Source organism: Eleginops maclovinus, chromosome 3, assembly GCF_036324505.1.
Source record: "Eleginops maclovinus isolate JMC-PN-2008 ecotype Puerto Natales chromosome 3, JC_Emac_rtc_rv5, whole genome shotgun sequence".
In the NCBI taxonomy this organism is placed as follows: Eukaryota; Metazoa; Chordata; class Actinopteri; order Perciformes; family Eleginopidae; genus Eleginops; species Eleginops maclovinus.
Window position 1 is genome coordinate 4,800,841 of NC_086351.1, and position 18,328 is coordinate 4,819,168.

The following is an 18,328-nucleotide window of genomic DNA, read 5'->3' on the forward strand; positions in this document are numbered from 1 at the left end:
CCCGCATTTTATTGATGTTTCTATTTTATATGAACATTTTACAAAAAATCAGTTTCTTAGTCTAATTTATTTTTAACGTCTGCCATGATCCAGTGACTCCAAATGAATGCAACATTGTGTTACTACCCTGGACTAGTAGTGCGCACCTCTTTTTAATTGAATTATGTTCTTCTTCTATTTATTATCGGCAAGCAGCTTCGTAGTCTATTTAACCTACTGATGTCCCTGGACATTAGACTATATTTTACATATTGCTTCTGTTATATATTTATCTATTTTATATCTATACCCAGCACAGTCATTTTTATTTACTGTACTTCAAAGCAGTCAATAACAGTTCAGTTATTAAAGAAGCTTTATGTTTATTTGATAAATGGCAATAAATGGCAATTTGCATAAGAGTAAAATATGAGAGAAATGGTTGTATAGTAACGTCTGTAAGTCTACAGACACATTTCCTTAAAGAATTTCAAACAAATACAAGCAACAAATCAGTAGAGGTATTTAATTAAGTCAAACATGCATAAGTAGCTATATAAGTAGTGATCCGACTACCACCAAGAAGAAAAGAAGGAACGCTTACTCGACCCACAGAGGGGAAATTTTACATTCTGCATTTGACCAATCCTAGTGTTTTGAGCAGTAGGCTGCCTTGCTCAGGGACACCATGGTAGAACTTGGTCTTTCGGGGAATTGAACTGCTGACCTTCCAGTTCCCAGGCCAAGTCCCTATGGACTTTGCCACCACCACCCAATATAAAACATCAATCATTTTTTAATAATTTGTAAAAAAGTATGACAAGTTAAATACAGCTGATTTCCTCGGCCAGTGGCACATTTACCGGGCCCGTCATGAGCAGCGGCGAGATGTGCATCAAGGTACCAACAGAAACAACGCCAGCAGGAGGGTGAGGACAGGAGAACACACCAAACCAGGAGAGAAGCCAAAAATGCTGAAGCCGGAAGAAAGGGATGGATAAATTAAAAAGAAGGATTTTTGAAACGTGTCCCATATATAACATATTTTTTATATAAACATAGAGTAGCATCAACAGCATCAAATTAGGGTTTAAAGCCCACTGTTTTCAAAGCTTTCGAAGGAAATGCATCATGTGAGTAAATGTGAATACCTGTCATCCGTGGTTCTTGTTGGCTCGAAGGGGGGTAGTGCTGTAAAATGCAGAGCATCATTGTAAAGGCATCAAATTAAGCTATCGAAGGCCACTGTATTTTACAGTAAAATTAGGGTTTTTTAAGAGTTTTAAAGCCCACTGTTATTACGGCTTACAAATGACTAAATGTGAATACCTGTAATCTGTTGTCATCTGGGGATCACTGGTGGTGGTGCTGTAAAATGCATAGCACCATTGGAAAGGCAAAATGTAATTAGTTCAAAATGAAGATCTGTTTGTTTTTTCACCTTTAACAGCATCAAGTTAAGCTTTTTTTCTTGCCTAATGTGAATATGGAGATCTTATATATATTTAAGAAGTTGATTAGCTGTTATTGCTGCTTACAATTAACTGAAAAAAAAGTGTTTGAGGATTACCTGTAATCTGTGGTCTCCGGGGGATCATGGGTGATGAAGCTGTAAAATGCATAGCATGATTAGAAAAGCATATAGAAACACTGCTATTACACCTTACACATGACTTTGAGCCTTACACAAGTTTAACAGTTGTGTGTAAATGTGAATACCTGCTCTCATTGGTGGTTTTTGGGGTCGGAAGAGTGGTGAAGCTGTAAAATGCATAGCATCATTCAAAAGGCATCAAATTAAGAGCTTCAAAGCCCACTGTTAAGACTGCTTGATAATTACTGTAGATGTGATGAGTGTAAGTAAATGTGAATACTTGTAATCTGTTGTCATCTGGGGATCACTGGTGCTGTTGCTGTAAAATGAATAGCACCATTGGAAAGGTGTGTAAAGATATCATTAGCTCAGAATCAACAGAGAAATCAGGGTTTTTCTTAAATCTTCAACAGCATAGCATGATTAGAAAAGCATATAGAAACACTGCTATTACATCTTACACATGACTTTGAGCCTTACACAAGTGTAACAGTTGTGTGTAAATGTGAATACCTGCTCTCATTGGTGGTTTTTGGGGTCGGAAGAGTGGTGGTGCTGTAAAATACATAACATATTTCAAAAGGCATCACATTTAGCTTTTCAGAGCCCACTGTTTACACATCTTACAAATTCTTCAAGTCAAATGTGTTTGAGTAAATGTAGACACCTGTCATTTGTGGTTCTGGGAGCATTATCGGTGGTATTGCTGTAAAACGCATAGTATGATTTAAAAAGCATATACAAATCAAATTGAACTTTGCTAGAAATGTACTTTCATGCTTGATTTGAACATAGGGACCTGTTTTCATATTTAAATATGTAACAAGTTGACTAACCTCAACATCATCAAATGAAGAGCTTCAAAGCCCACTGTTATTACTGCTTACAATAACTGAAAGTGTAAAGTGTTTGAGGATTACCTGTAATCTGTGGTCTCCATCATGGGATCATGGGTGATGAAGCTGTAAAATGCATAGCATGATTAGAAAAGCATATAGAAACACTGCTATTACATCTTACACATGACTTTGAGCCTTACACAAGTTTAACAGTTGTGTGTAAATGTGAATACCTGCTCTCATTGGTGGTTTTTGGGGGTGGAAGAGTGGTGGTGCTGTGAAATGCATAGCATCATTCAAAAGGCATTAAATTAAGAGCTTCAAAGCCAACTGTTAAGACTGCTTCATAATGACTGTAGATGTGATGAGTGTAAGTAAATGTGAATACTTGTAATCTGTTGTCATCTGGGGATCACTGGTGCTGTTGCTGTAAAATGAATAGCACCATTGGAAAGGTGTGTAAAGATATCATTAGCTCAGAATCAACAGAGAAATCAGGGTTTTTCTTAAATCTTCAACAGCATAGCATGATTAGAAAAGCATATAGAAACACTGCTATTACATCTTACACATGACTTTGAGCCTTACACAAGTGTAACAGTTGTGTGTAAATGTGAATACCTGCTCTCATTGGTGGTTTTTGGGGTCGGAAGAGTGGTGGTGCTGTAAAATACATAACATATTTCAAAAGGCATCACATTTAGCTTTTCAGAGCCCACTGTTTACACATCTTACAAATTCTTCAAGTCAAATGTGTTTGAGTAAATGTAGACACCTGTCATTTGTGGTTCTGGGAGCATTATCGGTGGTATTGCTGTAAAATGCATAGTATGATTTAAAAAGCATATACAAATCAAATTGAACTTTGCTAGAAATGTACTTTCATGCTTGATTTGAACATAGGGACCTGTTTTCATATTTAAATATGTAACAAGTTGACTAACCTCAACATCATCAAATTAAGAGCTTCAAAGCCCACTGTTATTACTGCTTACAATGAACTGAAAGTGTAAAGTGTTTGAGGATTACCTGTAATCTGTGGTCTCCATCATGGGATCATGGGTGATGAAGCTGTAAAATGTATAGCATGATTAGAAAAGCATATAGAAACACTGCTATTACATCTTACACATGACTTTGAGCCTTACACAAGTTTAACAGTTGTGTGTAAATGTGAATACCTGCTCTCATTGGTGGTTTTTGGGGGTGGAAGAGTGGTGGTGCTGTGAAATGGATAGCGTCATTCAAAAGGCATCAAATTAAGAGCTTCAAAGCCCACTGTTAAGACTGCTTGATAATTACTTTAGATGTGATGAGTGTAAGTAAATGTGAATACTTGTAATCTGTTGTCATCTGGGGATCACTGGTGCTGTTGCTGTAAAATGAATAGCACCATTGGAAAGGTGTGTAAAGATATCATTAGCTCAGAATCAACAGAGAAATCAGGGTTTTTCTTAAATCTTCAACAGCATCACATTAAGCTTTTTTTGCCTAATGTGAACATGGAGATCTTATATATATTTAAGAAGTTGGTTAACCCTCAAAGCATCACATTTAGATTGTCCCCACCCACTGTTATTGCTGCTTACAATAACTGAAAGTGTAAAGTGTTTGAGGATTACCTGTAATCTGTGGTCTCCATCATGGGATCATGGGTGATGAAGCTGTAAAATGTATAGCATGATTAGAAAAGCATATAGAAACACTGCTATTACACCTTACACATGACTTTGAGTCTTACACAAGTGTAACAGTTGTGTGTAAATGTGAATACCTGCTCTCATTGGTGGTTTTTTGGGGGTCGGAAGAGTGGTGAAGCTGTGAAATACATAGCATCATTCAAAAGGCATCACATTTAGCTTTTCAGAGCCCACTGTTTACGCATCTTACAAATTCTTCAAGTGAAATGTGTTTGAGTAAATGTAGACACCTGTCATTTGTGGTTCTGGGAGCATTATCGGTGGTATTGCTGTAAAACGCATAGTATGATTTAAAAAGCATATAAAAACCAAATTGAACTTTGTTAGAAATGTACTTTCATGCTTGATTGGAACATAGGGACCTGTTTTCATATTTAAATATGTACCAAGTTGACTTACCTCAACATCATCAAATTAAGAGCTTCAAAGCCCACTGTTATTACTGCTTACAATGAACTGAAAATGTAAAGTGTTTGAGGATTACCTGTAATCTGTGGTCTCCATCAAAGGATCATGGGTGATGAAGCTGTAAAATGTATAGCATGATTAGAAAAGCATATAGAAACACTGCTATTACACCTTACACATGACTTTGAGCCTTACTCAAGTTTAACAGAACTGTTGTGTGTAAATGTGAATACCTGCTCTCATTGGTGGTTTTCGGGGGTGGGAGAGTGGTGGTGCTGTGAAATGGAAAGCATCACTCAAAAAGCATCATATTAAGAGCTTCAAAGCCCACTGTTAAGACTGCTTGATAATTACTGTAGATGTGATGAGTGTAAGTAAATGTGAATACTTGTAATCTGTTGTCATCTGGGGATCACTGGTGCTGTTGCTGTAAAATGAATAGCACCATTGGAAAGGTGTGTAAAGATATCATTAGCTCAGAATCAACAGAGAAATCAGGGTTTTTCTTAAATCTTCAACAGCATCACATTAAGCTTTTTTCCCCTAATGTGAACATGGAGATCTTATATATATTTAAGAAGTTGGTTAACCCTCAAAGCATCAAATTTAGATTGTCCCACCCACTGTTATTGCTGCTTACAAATAACTGAAAGTGTAAAGTGTTTGAGGATTACCTGTAATCTGTGGTCTCCATCATGGGATCATGGGTGATGAAGCTGTAAAATGTATAGCATGATTAGAAAAGCATATAGAAACACTGCTATTACATCTTACACATGACTTTGAGCCTTACACAAGTGTAACAGTTGTGTGTAAATGTGAATACCTGCTCTCATTGGTGGTTTTTGGGTCGGAAGAGTGGTGAAGCTGTAAAATACATAGCATCATTCAAAAGGCATCAAATTTAGCTTTTCAGAGCCCACTGTTTACACATCTTACAAACTCTTCAAGTCAGATGTGTTTGAGTAAATGTAGACACCTGTCATTTGTGGTTCTGGGAGCATTATCGGTGGTATTGCTGTAAAACGCATAGTATGATTTAAAAAGCATATACAAATCAAATTGAACATTGTTAGAAATGTACTTTCATGCTTGATTTGAACATAGGGACCTGTTTTCATATTTAAATATGTAACAAGTTGACTAACCTCAACATCATCAAATTAAGAGCTTCAAAGCCCACTGTTATTACTGCTTACAATGAACTGAAAGTGTAAAGTGTTTGAGGATTACCTGTAATCTGTGGTCTCCATCAAGGATCACGGGTGATGAAGCTGTAAAATGTATAGCATGATTAGAAAAGCATATAGAAACACTGCTATTACATCTTACACATGACTTTGAGCCTTACACAAGTCTAACAGTTGTGTGTAAATGTGAATACCTGCTCTCATTGGTGGTTTTTGGGGGTGGAAGAGTGGTGAAGCTGTGAAATGGAAAGCATCATTCAAAAGGCATCAAATTAAGAGCTTCAAAGCCCACTGTTAAGACTGCTTGATAATTACTGTAGATGTGATGAGTGTAAGTAAATGTGAATACTTGTAATCTGTTGTCATCTGGGGATCACTGGTGCTGTTGCTGTAAAATGAATAGCACCATTGGAAAGATGTGTAAAGACATCATTAGCTCAGAATCAACAGAGAAATCAGGGTTTTTCTTAAATCTTCAACAGCATCACATTAAGCTTTTTTTTGGCCTAATGTGAACATGGAGATCTTATATATATTTAAGAAGTTGATTAACCCTCAAAGCATCACATTTAGATTGTCCCTCCCACTGTTATTGCTGCTTACAATAACTGAAAGTGTAAAGTGTTTGAGGATTACCTGTAATCTGTGGTCTCTGGGGATCATGGGTGATGAAGCTGTAAAATGAATAGCATGATTAAAAAGCATATAGAAACACTGCTATTACACCTTACACATGACTTTGAGCCTTACACAAGTGTAACAGTTGTGTGTAAATGTGAATACCTGCTCTCATTGGTGGTTTTTGGGGTCGGAAGAGTGGTGAAGCTGTAAAATGCATAACATATTTCAAAAGGCATCACATTTAGCTTTTCAGAGCCCACTGTTTACACATCTTACAAATTCTTCAAGTCAAATGTGTTTGAGTAAATGTAGACACCTGTCATTTGTGGTTCTGGGAGCATTATCGGTGGTATTGCTGTAAAATGCATAGTATGATTTAAAAAGCATATACAAATCAAATTGAACTTTGCTAGAAATGTACTTTCATGCTTGATTTGAACATAGGGACCTGTTTTCATATTTAAATATGTAACAAGTTGACTAACCTCAACATCATCAAATTAAGAGCTTCAAAGCCCACTGTTATTACTGCTTACAATGAACTGAAAGTGTAAAGTGTTTGAGGATTACCTGTAATCTGTGGTCTCCATCATGGGATCATGGGTGATGAAGCTGTAAAATGTATAGCATGATTAGAAAAGCATATAGAAACACTGCTATTACACCTTACACATGACTTTGAGCCTTACACAAGTTTAACAGTTGTGTGTAAATGTGAATACCTGCTCTCATTGGTGGTTTTTTGGGGGTGGAAGAGTGGTGAAGCTGTGAAATGCATAGCATCATTCAAAAGGCATCAAATTAAGAGCTTCAAAGCCCACTGTTAAGACTGCTTGATAATTACTGTAGATGTGATGAGTGTAAGTAAATGTGAATACTTGTAATCTGTTGTCATCTGGGGATCACTGGTGCTGTTGCTGTAAAATGAATAGCACCATTGGAAAGGTGTGTAAAGATATCATTAGCTCAGAATCAACAGAGAAATCAGGGTTTTTCTTAAATCTTCAACAGCATCACATTAAGCTTTTTTTGCCTAATGTGAACATGGAGATCTTATATATATTTAAGAAGTTGATTAACCCTCAAAGCATCACATTTAGATTGTCCCTCCCACTGTTATTGCTGCTTACAATAACTGAAAGTGTAAAGTGTTTGAGGATTACCTGTAATCTGTGGTCTCTGGGGATCATGGGTGATGAAGCTGTAAAATGAATAGCATGATTAAAAAGCATATAGAAACACTGCTATTACACCTTACACATGACTTTGAGCCTTACACAAGTGTAACAGTTGTGTGTAAATGTGAATACCTGCTCTCATTGGTGGTTTTTGGGGTCGGAAGAGTGGTGAAGCTGTAAAATGCATAACATATTTCAAAAGGCATCACATTTAGCTTTTCAGAGCCCACTGTTTACACATCTTACAAATTCTTCAAGTGAAATGTGTTTGAGTAAATGTAGACACCTGTCATTTGTGGTTCTGGGAGCATTATCGGTGGTATTGCTGTAAAACGCATAGTATGATTTAAAAAGCATATACAAATCAAATTGAACTTTGCTAGAAATGTACTTTCATGCTTGATTTGAACATAGGGACCTGTTTTCATATTTAAATATGTAACAAGTTGACTAACCTCAACATCATCAAATTAAGAGCTTCAAAGCCCACTGTTATTACTGCTTACAATGAACTGAAAGTGTAAAGTGTTTGAGGATTACCTGTAATCTGTGGTCTCCATCATGGGATCATGGGTGATGAAGCTGTAAAATGTATAGCATGATTAGAAAAGCATATAGAAACACTGCTATTACACCTTACACATGACTTTGAGCCTTACACAAGTTTAACAGTTGTGTGTAAATGTGAATACCTGCTCTCATTGGTGGTTTTTGGGGGTGGAAGAGTGGTGGTGCTGTGAAATGGCATAGCATCATTCAAAAGGCATCAAATTAAGAGCTTCAAAGCCCACTGTTAAGACTGCTTGATAATTACTGTAGATGTGATGAGTGTAAGTAAATGTGAATACTTGTAATCTGTTGTCATCTGGGGATCACTGGTGCTGTTGCTGTAAAATGAATAGCACCATTGGAAAGGTGTGTAAAGATATCATTAGCTCAGAATCAACAGAGAAATCAGGGTTTTTCTTAAATCTTCAACAGCATCACATTAAGCTTTTTTTGCCTAATGTGAACATGGAGATCTTATATATATTTAAGAAGTTGATTAACCCTCAAAGCATCACATTTAGATTGTCCCTCCCACTGTTATTGCTGCTTACAATAACTGAAAGTGTAAAGTGTTTGAGGATTACCTGTAATCTGTGGTCTCTGGGGGATCATGGGTGATGAAGCTGTAAAATGAATAGCATGATTAGAAAAGCATATAGAAACACTGCTATTACACCTTACACATGACTTTGAGCCTTACACAAGTGTAACAGTTGTGTGTAAATGTGAATACCTGCTCTCATTGGTGGTTTTTGGGGTCGGAAGAGTGGTGAAGCTGTAAAATGCATAACATATTTCAAAAGGCATCACATTTAGCTTTTCAGAGCCCACTGTTTACACATCTTACAAATTCTTCAAGTGAAATGTGTTTGAGTAAATGTAGACACCTGTCATTTGTGGTTCTGGGAGCATTATCGGTGGTATTGCTGTAAAATGCATAGTATGATTTAAAAAGCATATACAAATCAAATTGAACTTTGCTAGAAATGTACTTTCATGCTTGATTTGAACATAGGGACCTGTTTTCATATTTAAATATGTAACAAGTTGACTAACCTCAACATCATCAAATTAAGAGCTTCAAAGCCCACTGTTATTACTGCTTACAATAACTGAAAGTGTAAAGTGTTTGAGGATTACCTGTAATCTGTGGTCTCCATCATGGGATCATGGGTGATGAAGCTGTAAAATGTATAGCATGATTAGAAAAGCATATAGAAACACTGCTATTACATCTTACACATGACTTTGAGCCTTACACAAGTTTAACAGTTGTGTGTAAATGTGAATACCTGCTCTCATTGGTGGTTTTTGGGGGGTACGGTCGAGTGGTTCGGTGCTGTGATTTGGATAGAAGGATGTAATTAGGGATGTAATTGATGCTGACTTATAGCACATATGGGATGTAGGATGGTTTAAGGTCGGTGTGGGGTGGATTTGGATGAATAGGTGAAGTATTGCGTTGAAGGGGGGATGTGGGGTGAAGGGTGGGCGGTGTGGGGGGGGGGGCGGAGGGGGAGTGGTGGGGGGGGGCGGAGCGGATCGGGAGTGGGGCACGGACCGGTGTGGGGGGGAGGACAGGGGGAGGGAGAGGGCCCGGAGTGGGAGCCGGGCGAGGGGAAGGAGGGGGTCAGGACCCTACGGCGGGGGGGCGACCGGGTGCCGGACGGTGTGGGGGGGAGGGGATGGCGGGGCTAGGGTGGGGGGCGGGGGGAGGGTACGGGGGTGGGGGGGGGAGGGGGAGGGGAGGGGCGCGTGAGGGGGTTAGGTACGAGGAGGAGGGAGGGGGGCGGAGGCGGGCGGGGGGGGCCAGGAAGGGGGTGGGGGGCGGCGGACGGGGCGGCGGGGGGGGACGGGGGGGGGGGAGGTGGCGTGGGGACGGGGCGATCGGGAGGGCGGAGGGGGGGGGCTGCGGGCGGGGGAGGGGCAGGACGGGAGCGGGGGGGGGGGGGGGGGGGGGGGGGGGGGGGGGGGGGGGGGGGGGGGGGGGGGGGGGGGGGGGGGGGGGTGGGGGGGGGGGGGGGGGGGGGGGGGGGGGGGGGGGGGGGGGGGGGGGGGGGGGGGGGGGGGGGGGGGGGGGGGGGGGGGGGGGGGGGGGGGGGGGGGGGGGGGGGGGGGGGGGGGTGGGGGGGGGGGGGGGGGGGGGGGGGGGGGGGGGGGGGGGGGGGGGGGGGGGGGGGGGGGGGGGGGGGGGGGGGGGGGGGGGGGGGGGGGTGGGGGGGGGGGGGGGGGGGGGGGGGGGGGGGGGGGGGGGGGGGGGGGGGGGGGGGGGGGGGGGGGGGGGGGGGGGGGGGGGGGGGGGGGGGGGGGGGGGGGGGGGGGGGGGGGGGGGGGGGGGGGGGGGGGGGGGGGGGGGGGGGGGGGGGGGGGGGGGGGGGAGGGAGCACCGGGGGGGCGGGCGGGCGGGGGGGGTGGGGGGGCGGGGGGGGGGTGGGCCGGGGGGGGGGGCGGGGGCTGGTGGGAGGGGTGGGGGTGGGGGGGGGGGGGGGTAAGTGCGGGGGGGTGGGGCGGGGGGGGGCGGGCGCGGCGCGGCGGGGGCCGCGGGGGGGGTGCGGGGGGTGGGGCGGGCGGGGGGGGTCCTTGGGGGGCGGGCGTGGGTGGGTTTGGGGGTTGGGGGGGTTGGGGGTGGGGGGGGGGGGTGGGGGGGGGGTAGGGGGGGGGGTGGTGGTTTTTGAGTGTCTTTTTTTTTTTTGTTTTATTTTGTTTATGTGGTTTTGTTTGTTTTGTTTGTTTTTGTGTTTTTTTTTTTTTTCCCCCCGTTTTTATTTGTAAATGAATAGCACCATTGGAAAGGTGTGTAAAGACATCATTAGCTCAGAATCAACAGAGAAATCAGGGTTTTTCTTAAATCTTCAACAGCATCACATTAAGCTTTTTTACCCTAATGTGAACATGGAGATCTTATATATATTTAAGAAGTTGATTAACCCTCAAAGCATCACATTTCGATTGTCCTTCCCACTGTTATTGCTGCTTACAATAACTGAAAGTGTAAAGTGTTTGAGGATTACCTGTAATCTGTGGTCTCCATCATGGGATCATGGGTGATGAAGCTGTAAAATGTATAGCATGATTAGAAAAGCATATAGAAACACTGCTATTACACCTTACACATGACTTTGACCCTTACACAAGTTTAACAGTTGTGTGTAAATGTGAATACCTGCTCTCATTCGTGGTTTGGTGAGGTTTAGGAGTGCTGGTGCTGTGAAATGCATAGTATCATTTGAAAGGCAAATTAAAATCTATATCTCTCAACATGACAATAAAACCTGATTTCTTTTTTTTAAACAAGAGATTGTTTCAGAGCTAAAATAAATCATTTGTTAAGAAAATGTCCTACCTTGATGCGCAAGAGCCTCTGTTCAGATCTTTCGGAGGATATTTAATCTCTGCTGGTACCACTTCAGGACTTGGTAGTGCACTTCCATTGACTAGCGGAGTGATATCTAGAAAATAATGAAGTTAAGTAATTATCCGCAACAATCCTGAACTTAGATGCAGTTATTTAATATAGGTTTAATGTAAGCAGTAAGACGAGAGCAGTAATATCTAGCAAAGAATAAAACATGGGAACTCACAGTAAAGTTAAACATTTAAAGGAAAAAAATCAGCCTGCCTTGGAAGCTAAAGGTGAAAATGACACTTCCTCCCTTGAGGAACTCTCTGGTTTTTAATTCATTTTCATTGGCAAAAGAGGATCTGCCAAACAGAGTTCCGGTAAAGATAGTTTCACCAGTATCATCTACGTATGAAGATCCAAACTGACGAGGATTGCCCCACAGATAGTTGCCTGTTTATAGAAAGCAATTGAAAGCAAAAACACTGTCAGTGTGCTAAACCTGAGACTTCTAATTTAAATAGCTGCTGAACTTTTCTTTGTTCTTTTAGACTTACCATCAGTCAAAATCCGTCGGTCAGTGGTGATACTTAATTGCTTGGACATCTGCAGCTGGGTGTTGGAATTCTGATCCAGCATTTTGAAGGTCACCTGCCTTTCTGTGCAAGGCCACTCCAACCGTTCATCATTTTCACCAGACACGAGTTGCACAAACAATCCGAAATGTGAATTATTCAGTGCAACCGCAACCCTATAAGCATAGCCCCCGCTGGAGTATTGCCGAGGGCTGTAAATAAAGGTGCCGATTCTACTAGAGTTCAAAAGTGGCTCAAAGTCATCAAGCTGAATAGTAACATGTGGACATTCGATCTCTGACAGATTGATGTCATCGATTGAGAAGCCGCCTGCAGAACTTCCTGCTCCTTTACGAGCCTCAAACTCCACCGTGAAGTGCTCGGTGGCATTCAAGGAAACATGATGGAGCTTCCAGTGTTTTGTTGGTCCACCTGGAGGAAGAGTTTCATAATGTCTGAATTGTGTTTGTTGAATATTAACAGGTGCATGAGATATATAGTTTTCAAACTCAAGTCTCTTCAATGCTATGTATAGAGGATGATACCAGATGCAACATTACCAGTGATCTGTCCCATGAGACGTAGGGTTCCCTTGAGGTCCAATTCATCCTGAAACTCTCTGATCCAGATGTTGAGGTGGTCTGACATGTTCCCACTGTGGTAATAGTAGAACTGGAGACACTGGACATGATGCTCCCTATTGAGACTCATCCTGTGGGTCTCCAGCCAGGCTGAGTCTCCCTCCTGACCTGATGCCGTGCTAACATGCATGAAGTAACCCGCATCTTCACCTAGAATATGTATTGTCCCGAAAAAAAAGTTGTTATTTGTGGTTTTAATCATTATCTGTGGGGATATATTTGAGAAATTCAACATTTCAAACATAACATGACCTAAGGTGGATAGGAATAGTGAACATTTTAATTGTCAGGGCCGAGTTTTGCAGTACACAAATACAATGTTAGATTTAAAAATCTTACCTTGTTCACCACTGCCACTGGGTAGATTGGTGTGGTCAGACATAGGACCCCCTGTAACCTTTGTTACCATTTCCCAGGCAAGCCCACTCTGTGAACAGCTAGTCATTTCACACATGGTCTCATCAGAGAAGCTGCACTGCATCTGAAAAGCAATGGTTGAATCTGCAGAAGAGAATAAAGAACATTGGGTTGCAATGTGATCTAAAGAAAGTCTTCATCAGTAAGATCTATATTCATTGTTCAAATACATTTTAATACATTTTCTGCAACTGCATTTCAATGTCCTTATTCATGTTCACAGGAATCATTAAGTTAGCTTCAATTGTGTTCTTGATAGGAATGAATGAAGAATAGTTGTAGTTCAAGCTTGTGCTGTAGGCAATGATAATTGTAGACCTTAAATGTTCCTTAAAATACCCCTTGAAAAAACTTGCTGGGCTGCAAATAGCATTATCATATCCCCACCAACCTCTGAACACTTACTGCATTTGTAGAGGAGGTTCAGCTCCAGAACATCTTTGGGACTCACTTCCAGTCTCTGACCAATCACATCCTGGAACTTTGGGTCTTTGGTTATAATAGTTGACCCGTTGCCATTAGTGAACGCATCTTTTCCGTAGTGCATCACTGACCAGTAGTCGTACGGGACTCCCTGGGTGGTGGTGGTTTCATTGCTTTCTTTGTCAAAATTATGCTCACGGCCTAGATCAGGATATATAAAAGCCAACCATTATTTATTTTAATTCATTAACATATGAAGAAGATTCTTTGGAAGAATAGTATGGTTTTAATTTCAGCATTTATACATGTATTACCACCAAACGATTCATATATTTAAAATACTTTTGATTATACTGTCTGTATTCAGACACAATATTGATGATATGTTCTTATATATCTTATTGTTTCCACCCCTTTGTAGGTCCTTCATATTCCTTAAGGCATGTTTAATAAGAGTCTTTGACAAACCTTCCTGGATGTTCTCAGAAACAATGGTCACATAATCATCTCGGTCATATCTGGACTGTTCATGGTAGAAGCCTAAAGCATGGAGGAACTCATGTTCAACAACTGCTATTGAATCACAGTTAGCCCCGATGGAGAGGTTCTGTCCGTTGGATATTACTTTCCCGATATATGAAAAACATCTGAATGGTAGAAGAGCAGTCATGAGTAACAGCATTTTGACTGACCTTATCATGCCTCATTTATCAAAAGCATTCATAGATCAAATATGCGTCTGAACGATCAAAACATGCCCCTAAATCGCAGCAGCTCATTTACATACAGATGACCAAATATGGTCAATCACATATTTCTGAAATGATCTAATGTGAAAACAAATGTGTGGACAAAGAAGCTAACAAGTAGTGAATGGGAACACAAGGAAAAAATAACATACCCGCTTAACTTTTTGACCGAGATGTAATACTCCTCTGAGTCCCTTGGTTTGAAGTCAAAACATGACTTCAACCTGAACTGGTCAAAGGCTTTCAGGACGAGTCCTTTAGCATTCATCTCTTCCATTGTGCATGGGAATTTTTCAAAAGAAGAACAAAGAAAAGATAATGTCAATGCATAGTTTAGGTTTCTTTCCTGGTTTCTTACTGGCATAGCTGCTCTGGTGGATCCTGTTTATCCACGTTAGATTAAGATCATGCCAAAGTAGCTCTGTTCACATCAATGTGCTGCTGCTATGTGGTTCTTAGTCACCCGAGAACCGATGAGTAATAAACTAGTGATATAAAGTAACAAACACCCTAACATGACTCATAGCTCTTCTGTCTACCAAGGACAAATATTCTGGCTAATGCAGGAGAAATTATATTCACCAAGGTCTTTGTCCAAAACATATGGGACTGGGGATGTCCACAGTTTGTCCCCATCAGTAATGGCACTCCTCTGTGTGTTTGGTGGTGGCTGAGAAGATTAAAGAAATGTAATGGTTGACAGAAATCATTCAAACCTGAGTTTCAATTGAAATAATTACAACAACAAAAAAAACCCACCTTCAGGATATCATCCTCCCAAAAACCTAAGATAAAGCATAAAAGGGTTGTGTTGTCAAACAAAGACAGGTTAAATATGAACGTGAAAAACGACAATATTAAAACAGGCCCCTTTAATGATATTAAGATGTTTGACTTTACCCTTGTTTGCCTCTTCAATGCTCTTGCTTTCACCGATATCTACAAAAAACAGATGAGAGGTTGCCATATGAATTGATTGATTAATTGTATGATTACAGTAGTTACATTCTATGAAATAAATATGACTACAACTTACCCACTATCTCTGTTCCGACCTGTGAACAATGGCATTTGATCACATTAACAGATGTAGTAATATAATATCTTATGTACAACATGATTGTATTCTATCTATCTAATCCCTAACCCGACCCTAACCTGCAATGAGCTTTACGAAATGAAACGCTTAAGAAAATCTGCAGCATGAAATACGTCATGATTTCACAGAAAAGACAATAAAGTAACACTTACCGTTTTTTGTGAGAATGATAATAAAACTATCAAGGTCACAACAAGGAAAATGTAGCCTTTCATCCTTGTTTCCTGGAACAAACCTAGAATATGCAACAGAGATAGACAGTATGAATAAACGTATATAGTATGAATTAAATTAATAATATTTTTCAAATAATGACATGAGAATATATTACTAAATCAGTTTTCTTTAAATGTATCTTTAAATAAATGATAAATGTAATTAGTTTTTAATTAAAGAAGACAGAAATATGTTTACCTTCTGCCAGCTTGATTGTCCGTTCCCTAACTGAACATGAGAAGCTTTGGCTGTAACAGATGAACTTGATATGTTAAAAAGGAAAAACTGGTTTCAAAAATATGCAGACTATACTCGCAGACAAACAGATACTGTGTTTCATCTAAACGTCATACAGAAAGTTAGGTAAGAAGCCTGCATTTGTTAAATTTGTTCGGTTAGGTAACTTTAGGTTTTCTCTTGTACAGACGCTTGGTTTGTTATGTTAGCTTTGTCTCACATCTGAAGCATCAAACTACTAAAGTTGATTTTCGTTGTCCTTGACTATTTCTTGGGAGTGGGGAGTGCACATTTTAATGTTATGTCTAAGTTCCCCTAGACCAGTTCATAACACATGTAAGTTGTACAAATGTTGTTTTTTAAAGGTCGCCTATTATACTCTTTTCAACAATGTAATTAGGTCTCATATATAAACAAAACATGTCTCTGAAGCGTTTGGCTTGAAATAGCAAACAGTTCATGCATTGTAGCCATAAACCCCTCTGTTTCAGCCCTGTTCCTAAATCGCTGATTCTGTGTCTGTAGCTTGAAAGGCAAATGAGCTGCCTCTCCTCGTGCCCTTCTGAGGAAATGATTGTGGGCAGGTGTTACCTTGGTTGGTTATTGGCTAATGGTTGCACAACCAAAAACACATTGTGACATCACCAAGTGGTTAAATCTGATCTGCTCATTTTCAGACAGGTTTTTATATAAATGGATCAGGACAAAAAGAGAGAGTCTTTTACCTGAAACTTTCCGAATCTCTTAACGTTTTCAAGACATGAAAAAGGTGACCTTTAAATTGCACCATTTTTCAAGTGGAATTTTTTTTCTTTTAATAAAGTTTCCATGTAAAGTGACCCAGTGACTACAAAGATATGCAACACATTCGTACTGCACTGGAAAAGCAGGACACACCTCTTTTTATAAGATTTAGTGCCTCCCTTGATCATTAGGAATATCTTTATGAAGATTCAGCACCTTCTTTATCAAAATGTCCAATTTCTTGACGATAGCTTCATGTCATGTAACTTAATGACCCCAAATGAATTTGGCATTGTATTACCACAAGTATGACACACCTCTTTGTGATAGCTTTGAGTCATTTCCCTTTTTTATACGAGTATTTCAATGACAGAATGTACAATTTTGTAATTACAAACTATCAGTTTCTTTCAATAGTTTCCATGTTATTTGACCTAATGAGTAGAAAAATAAGAGCAGTTTTTAATTGAATTATTTCACTGGCTTCCTTGGCATGTAAGCTAGTGACTCCAAATAAATGAGAAATTGTATCTCTACAATCAAAAGTAGGACAAAACTCTTTAATTCAATTGAATCCTTCCTATACATTTCTGTGATGGAAACCTCTGGAGCACGGAGTCGAACCACACCCGGTCTCATGTATTTAGCTGGTTCTGAGGAAATAACCAACATAGAGCACAACAAGATAAAACAGGCAAAGCACTTTAACACCTCTATCAGCTGACGTCAACGAAAAGGATTGGGGAGACAAAACACTGAGAGCAAAGTACCACAAATGTTGCAGGCCTGTGCTCAGCGAGGGCAGGACTGATAAACTGGGTCAAAGTGATGGGCTGAGGAAAATATTTCCCAAAAATGTCCATAAAAATAAACCCGATTTTGTTTTTCCCCCACGTTAAAGTTGTAAAGAAGGCTGCCTTTCATTCGGTGAGTTTGCATTTTCTACGTACTTCGTGTACAATCTAATCCATACTACCAATAAGCTATGTCTGATGAACACAAATCAAACCTTTTGATTACATTCTCAAAAATGATATTGTTGTGAATGAAGTGTAAACACAAATGTCTCACAGCACCATCTCCTTTTTATTAGACAGTTTATAAAAGTTATGAAAGAAGTATTTTCATGTATTTCAGAAAGTCAAGAAAATAAAGTACAAGTTCAAGATTAGCCCACAAAAGATAAAAGCCAAACACATGTGGAAACGAACCCTGACCCCCCTAACGTGAACGGTGCTCAAACGCCTTTATGGATAAAACTAACTTGGGCCCCACTAAAAAACAATTGCTGATCAAATAATTTGCTGGTTATTTTTGGGTCTTTTCATACATCAAAACCAATTTAAATATATTAAACGTATACTGTATGTCTTTCAAATTGTATTACGATATTAGGAATTGATACCTTAAAGTTCATTTTCAGGCTTCTTAAAAATGAAGTAATACACCAAAATGATCAGCAAGCTGTGGCTTGATTGTGTTTTTGCACTACTCATATTACTGTATTGGTAAACAGAACAAAACAGATTATAACCTGATTCTAGTTTGAACTAGAGTAAACAATATTCTATTCACACTAGGTACGTCCCTGTTTTGTAGCGTATTTCTAAAAAGCACAGACATTCGAAAAGCGTTTGAAACTGTATTTCAATGCAGTAACTCAAATTCAGTAAATAGCGGGACCTGTCTGTTGCTTCAAATGTACGTAATACTCGTCAATTAAATTGTAAATTTGAAGAGAAATTAGTCAACAGAATACAAATGTGGTTGTAATAATAATCAATTGTGTAGTAATCAGTTTAACCCTGACATACATATATAAATGGTAC

General features: G+C 40.2%; 1 protein-coding gene across 50 annotated transcripts; it reads right to left on the minus strand.

Annotated features, from left to right (window-relative positions):
* Positions 1 to 485: 485 nt before the first annotated feature.
* Positions 486 to 15,990, minus strand: LOC134861352 (meprin A subunit beta-like). Of its 50 annotated transcripts, none has more exons than XM_063878480.1 (48): positions 15,717 to 15,887; positions 15,455 to 15,537; positions 15,240 to 15,258; positions 15,104 to 15,142; positions 14,963 to 14,988; positions 14,786 to 14,873; positions 14,356 to 14,473; positions 13,923 to 14,101; positions 13,437 to 13,655; positions 12,954 to 13,115; positions 12,534 to 12,764; positions 11,956 to 12,405; positions 11,678 to 11,851; positions 11,402 to 11,507; positions 11,222 to 11,263; positions 8,643 to 8,681; positions 8,358 to 8,396; positions 8,202 to 8,243; positions 8,050 to 8,091; positions 7,796 to 7,834; positions 7,642 to 7,683; positions 6,902 to 6,943; positions 6,648 to 6,686; positions 6,494 to 6,535; positions 6,060 to 6,098; positions 5,905 to 5,946; positions 5,195 to 5,236; positions 4,909 to 4,947; positions 4,754 to 4,795; positions 4,597 to 4,638; positions 4,343 to 4,381; positions 4,035 to 4,076; positions 3,749 to 3,787; positions 3,594 to 3,635; positions 3,442 to 3,483; positions 3,188 to 3,226; positions 3,034 to 3,075; positions 2,801 to 2,839; positions 2,646 to 2,687; positions 2,494 to 2,535; positions 2,241 to 2,279; positions 2,087 to 2,128; positions 1,854 to 1,892; positions 1,699 to 1,740; positions 1,550 to 1,588; positions 1,309 to 1,347; positions 1,131 to 1,170; positions 486 to 953 (listed from the first exon to the last, which is right to left on the minus strand). In XM_063878480.1, exons 2-47 carry the CDS (start codon positions 15,515 to 15,517, stop codon positions 1,134 to 1,136), a joined length of 3,213 nt encoding a protein of 1,070 aa, XP_063734550.1. In that variant the 5' UTR covers positions 15,518 to 15,537; positions 15,717 to 15,887; the 3' UTR covers positions 486 to 953; positions 1,131 to 1,133. The 50 variants fall into 50 exon arrangements, 48 of the variants coding, with proteins under 48 accessions (XP_063734550.1, XP_063734552.1, XP_063734549.1 ...); XM_063878482.1 differs by lacking the exons at positions 6,902 to 6,943; positions 8,643 to 8,681 and adding exons at positions 7,210 to 7,248; positions 11,070 to 11,111; XM_063878479.1 differs by lacking the exon at positions 8,643 to 8,681 and adding an exon at positions 11,070 to 11,111 and having other exon boundaries at positions 15,717 to 15,886.
* Positions 15,991 to 18,328: the final 2,338 nt, after the last annotated feature.

Excerpts from the sequence above, each read along its gene's own strand:
- LOC134861352 (XM_063878479.1), bottom strand. The coding sequence starts at position 15,517 with ATGAAAGGCTACATTTTCCTTGTTGTGACCTTGATAGTTTTATTATCA. Across the intron at positions 8,244-8,357 it reads CAGATGACAACAGATTACAA|CACCACCACTCTTCCACCCC; the intron begins GTATTCACATTT and ends GCCATTTCACAG. Across the intron at positions 3,076-3,187 it reads CCCAGAACCACAAATGACAG|CACCACCACTCTTCCGACCC; the intron begins GTGTCTACATTT and ends TGTATTTTACAG.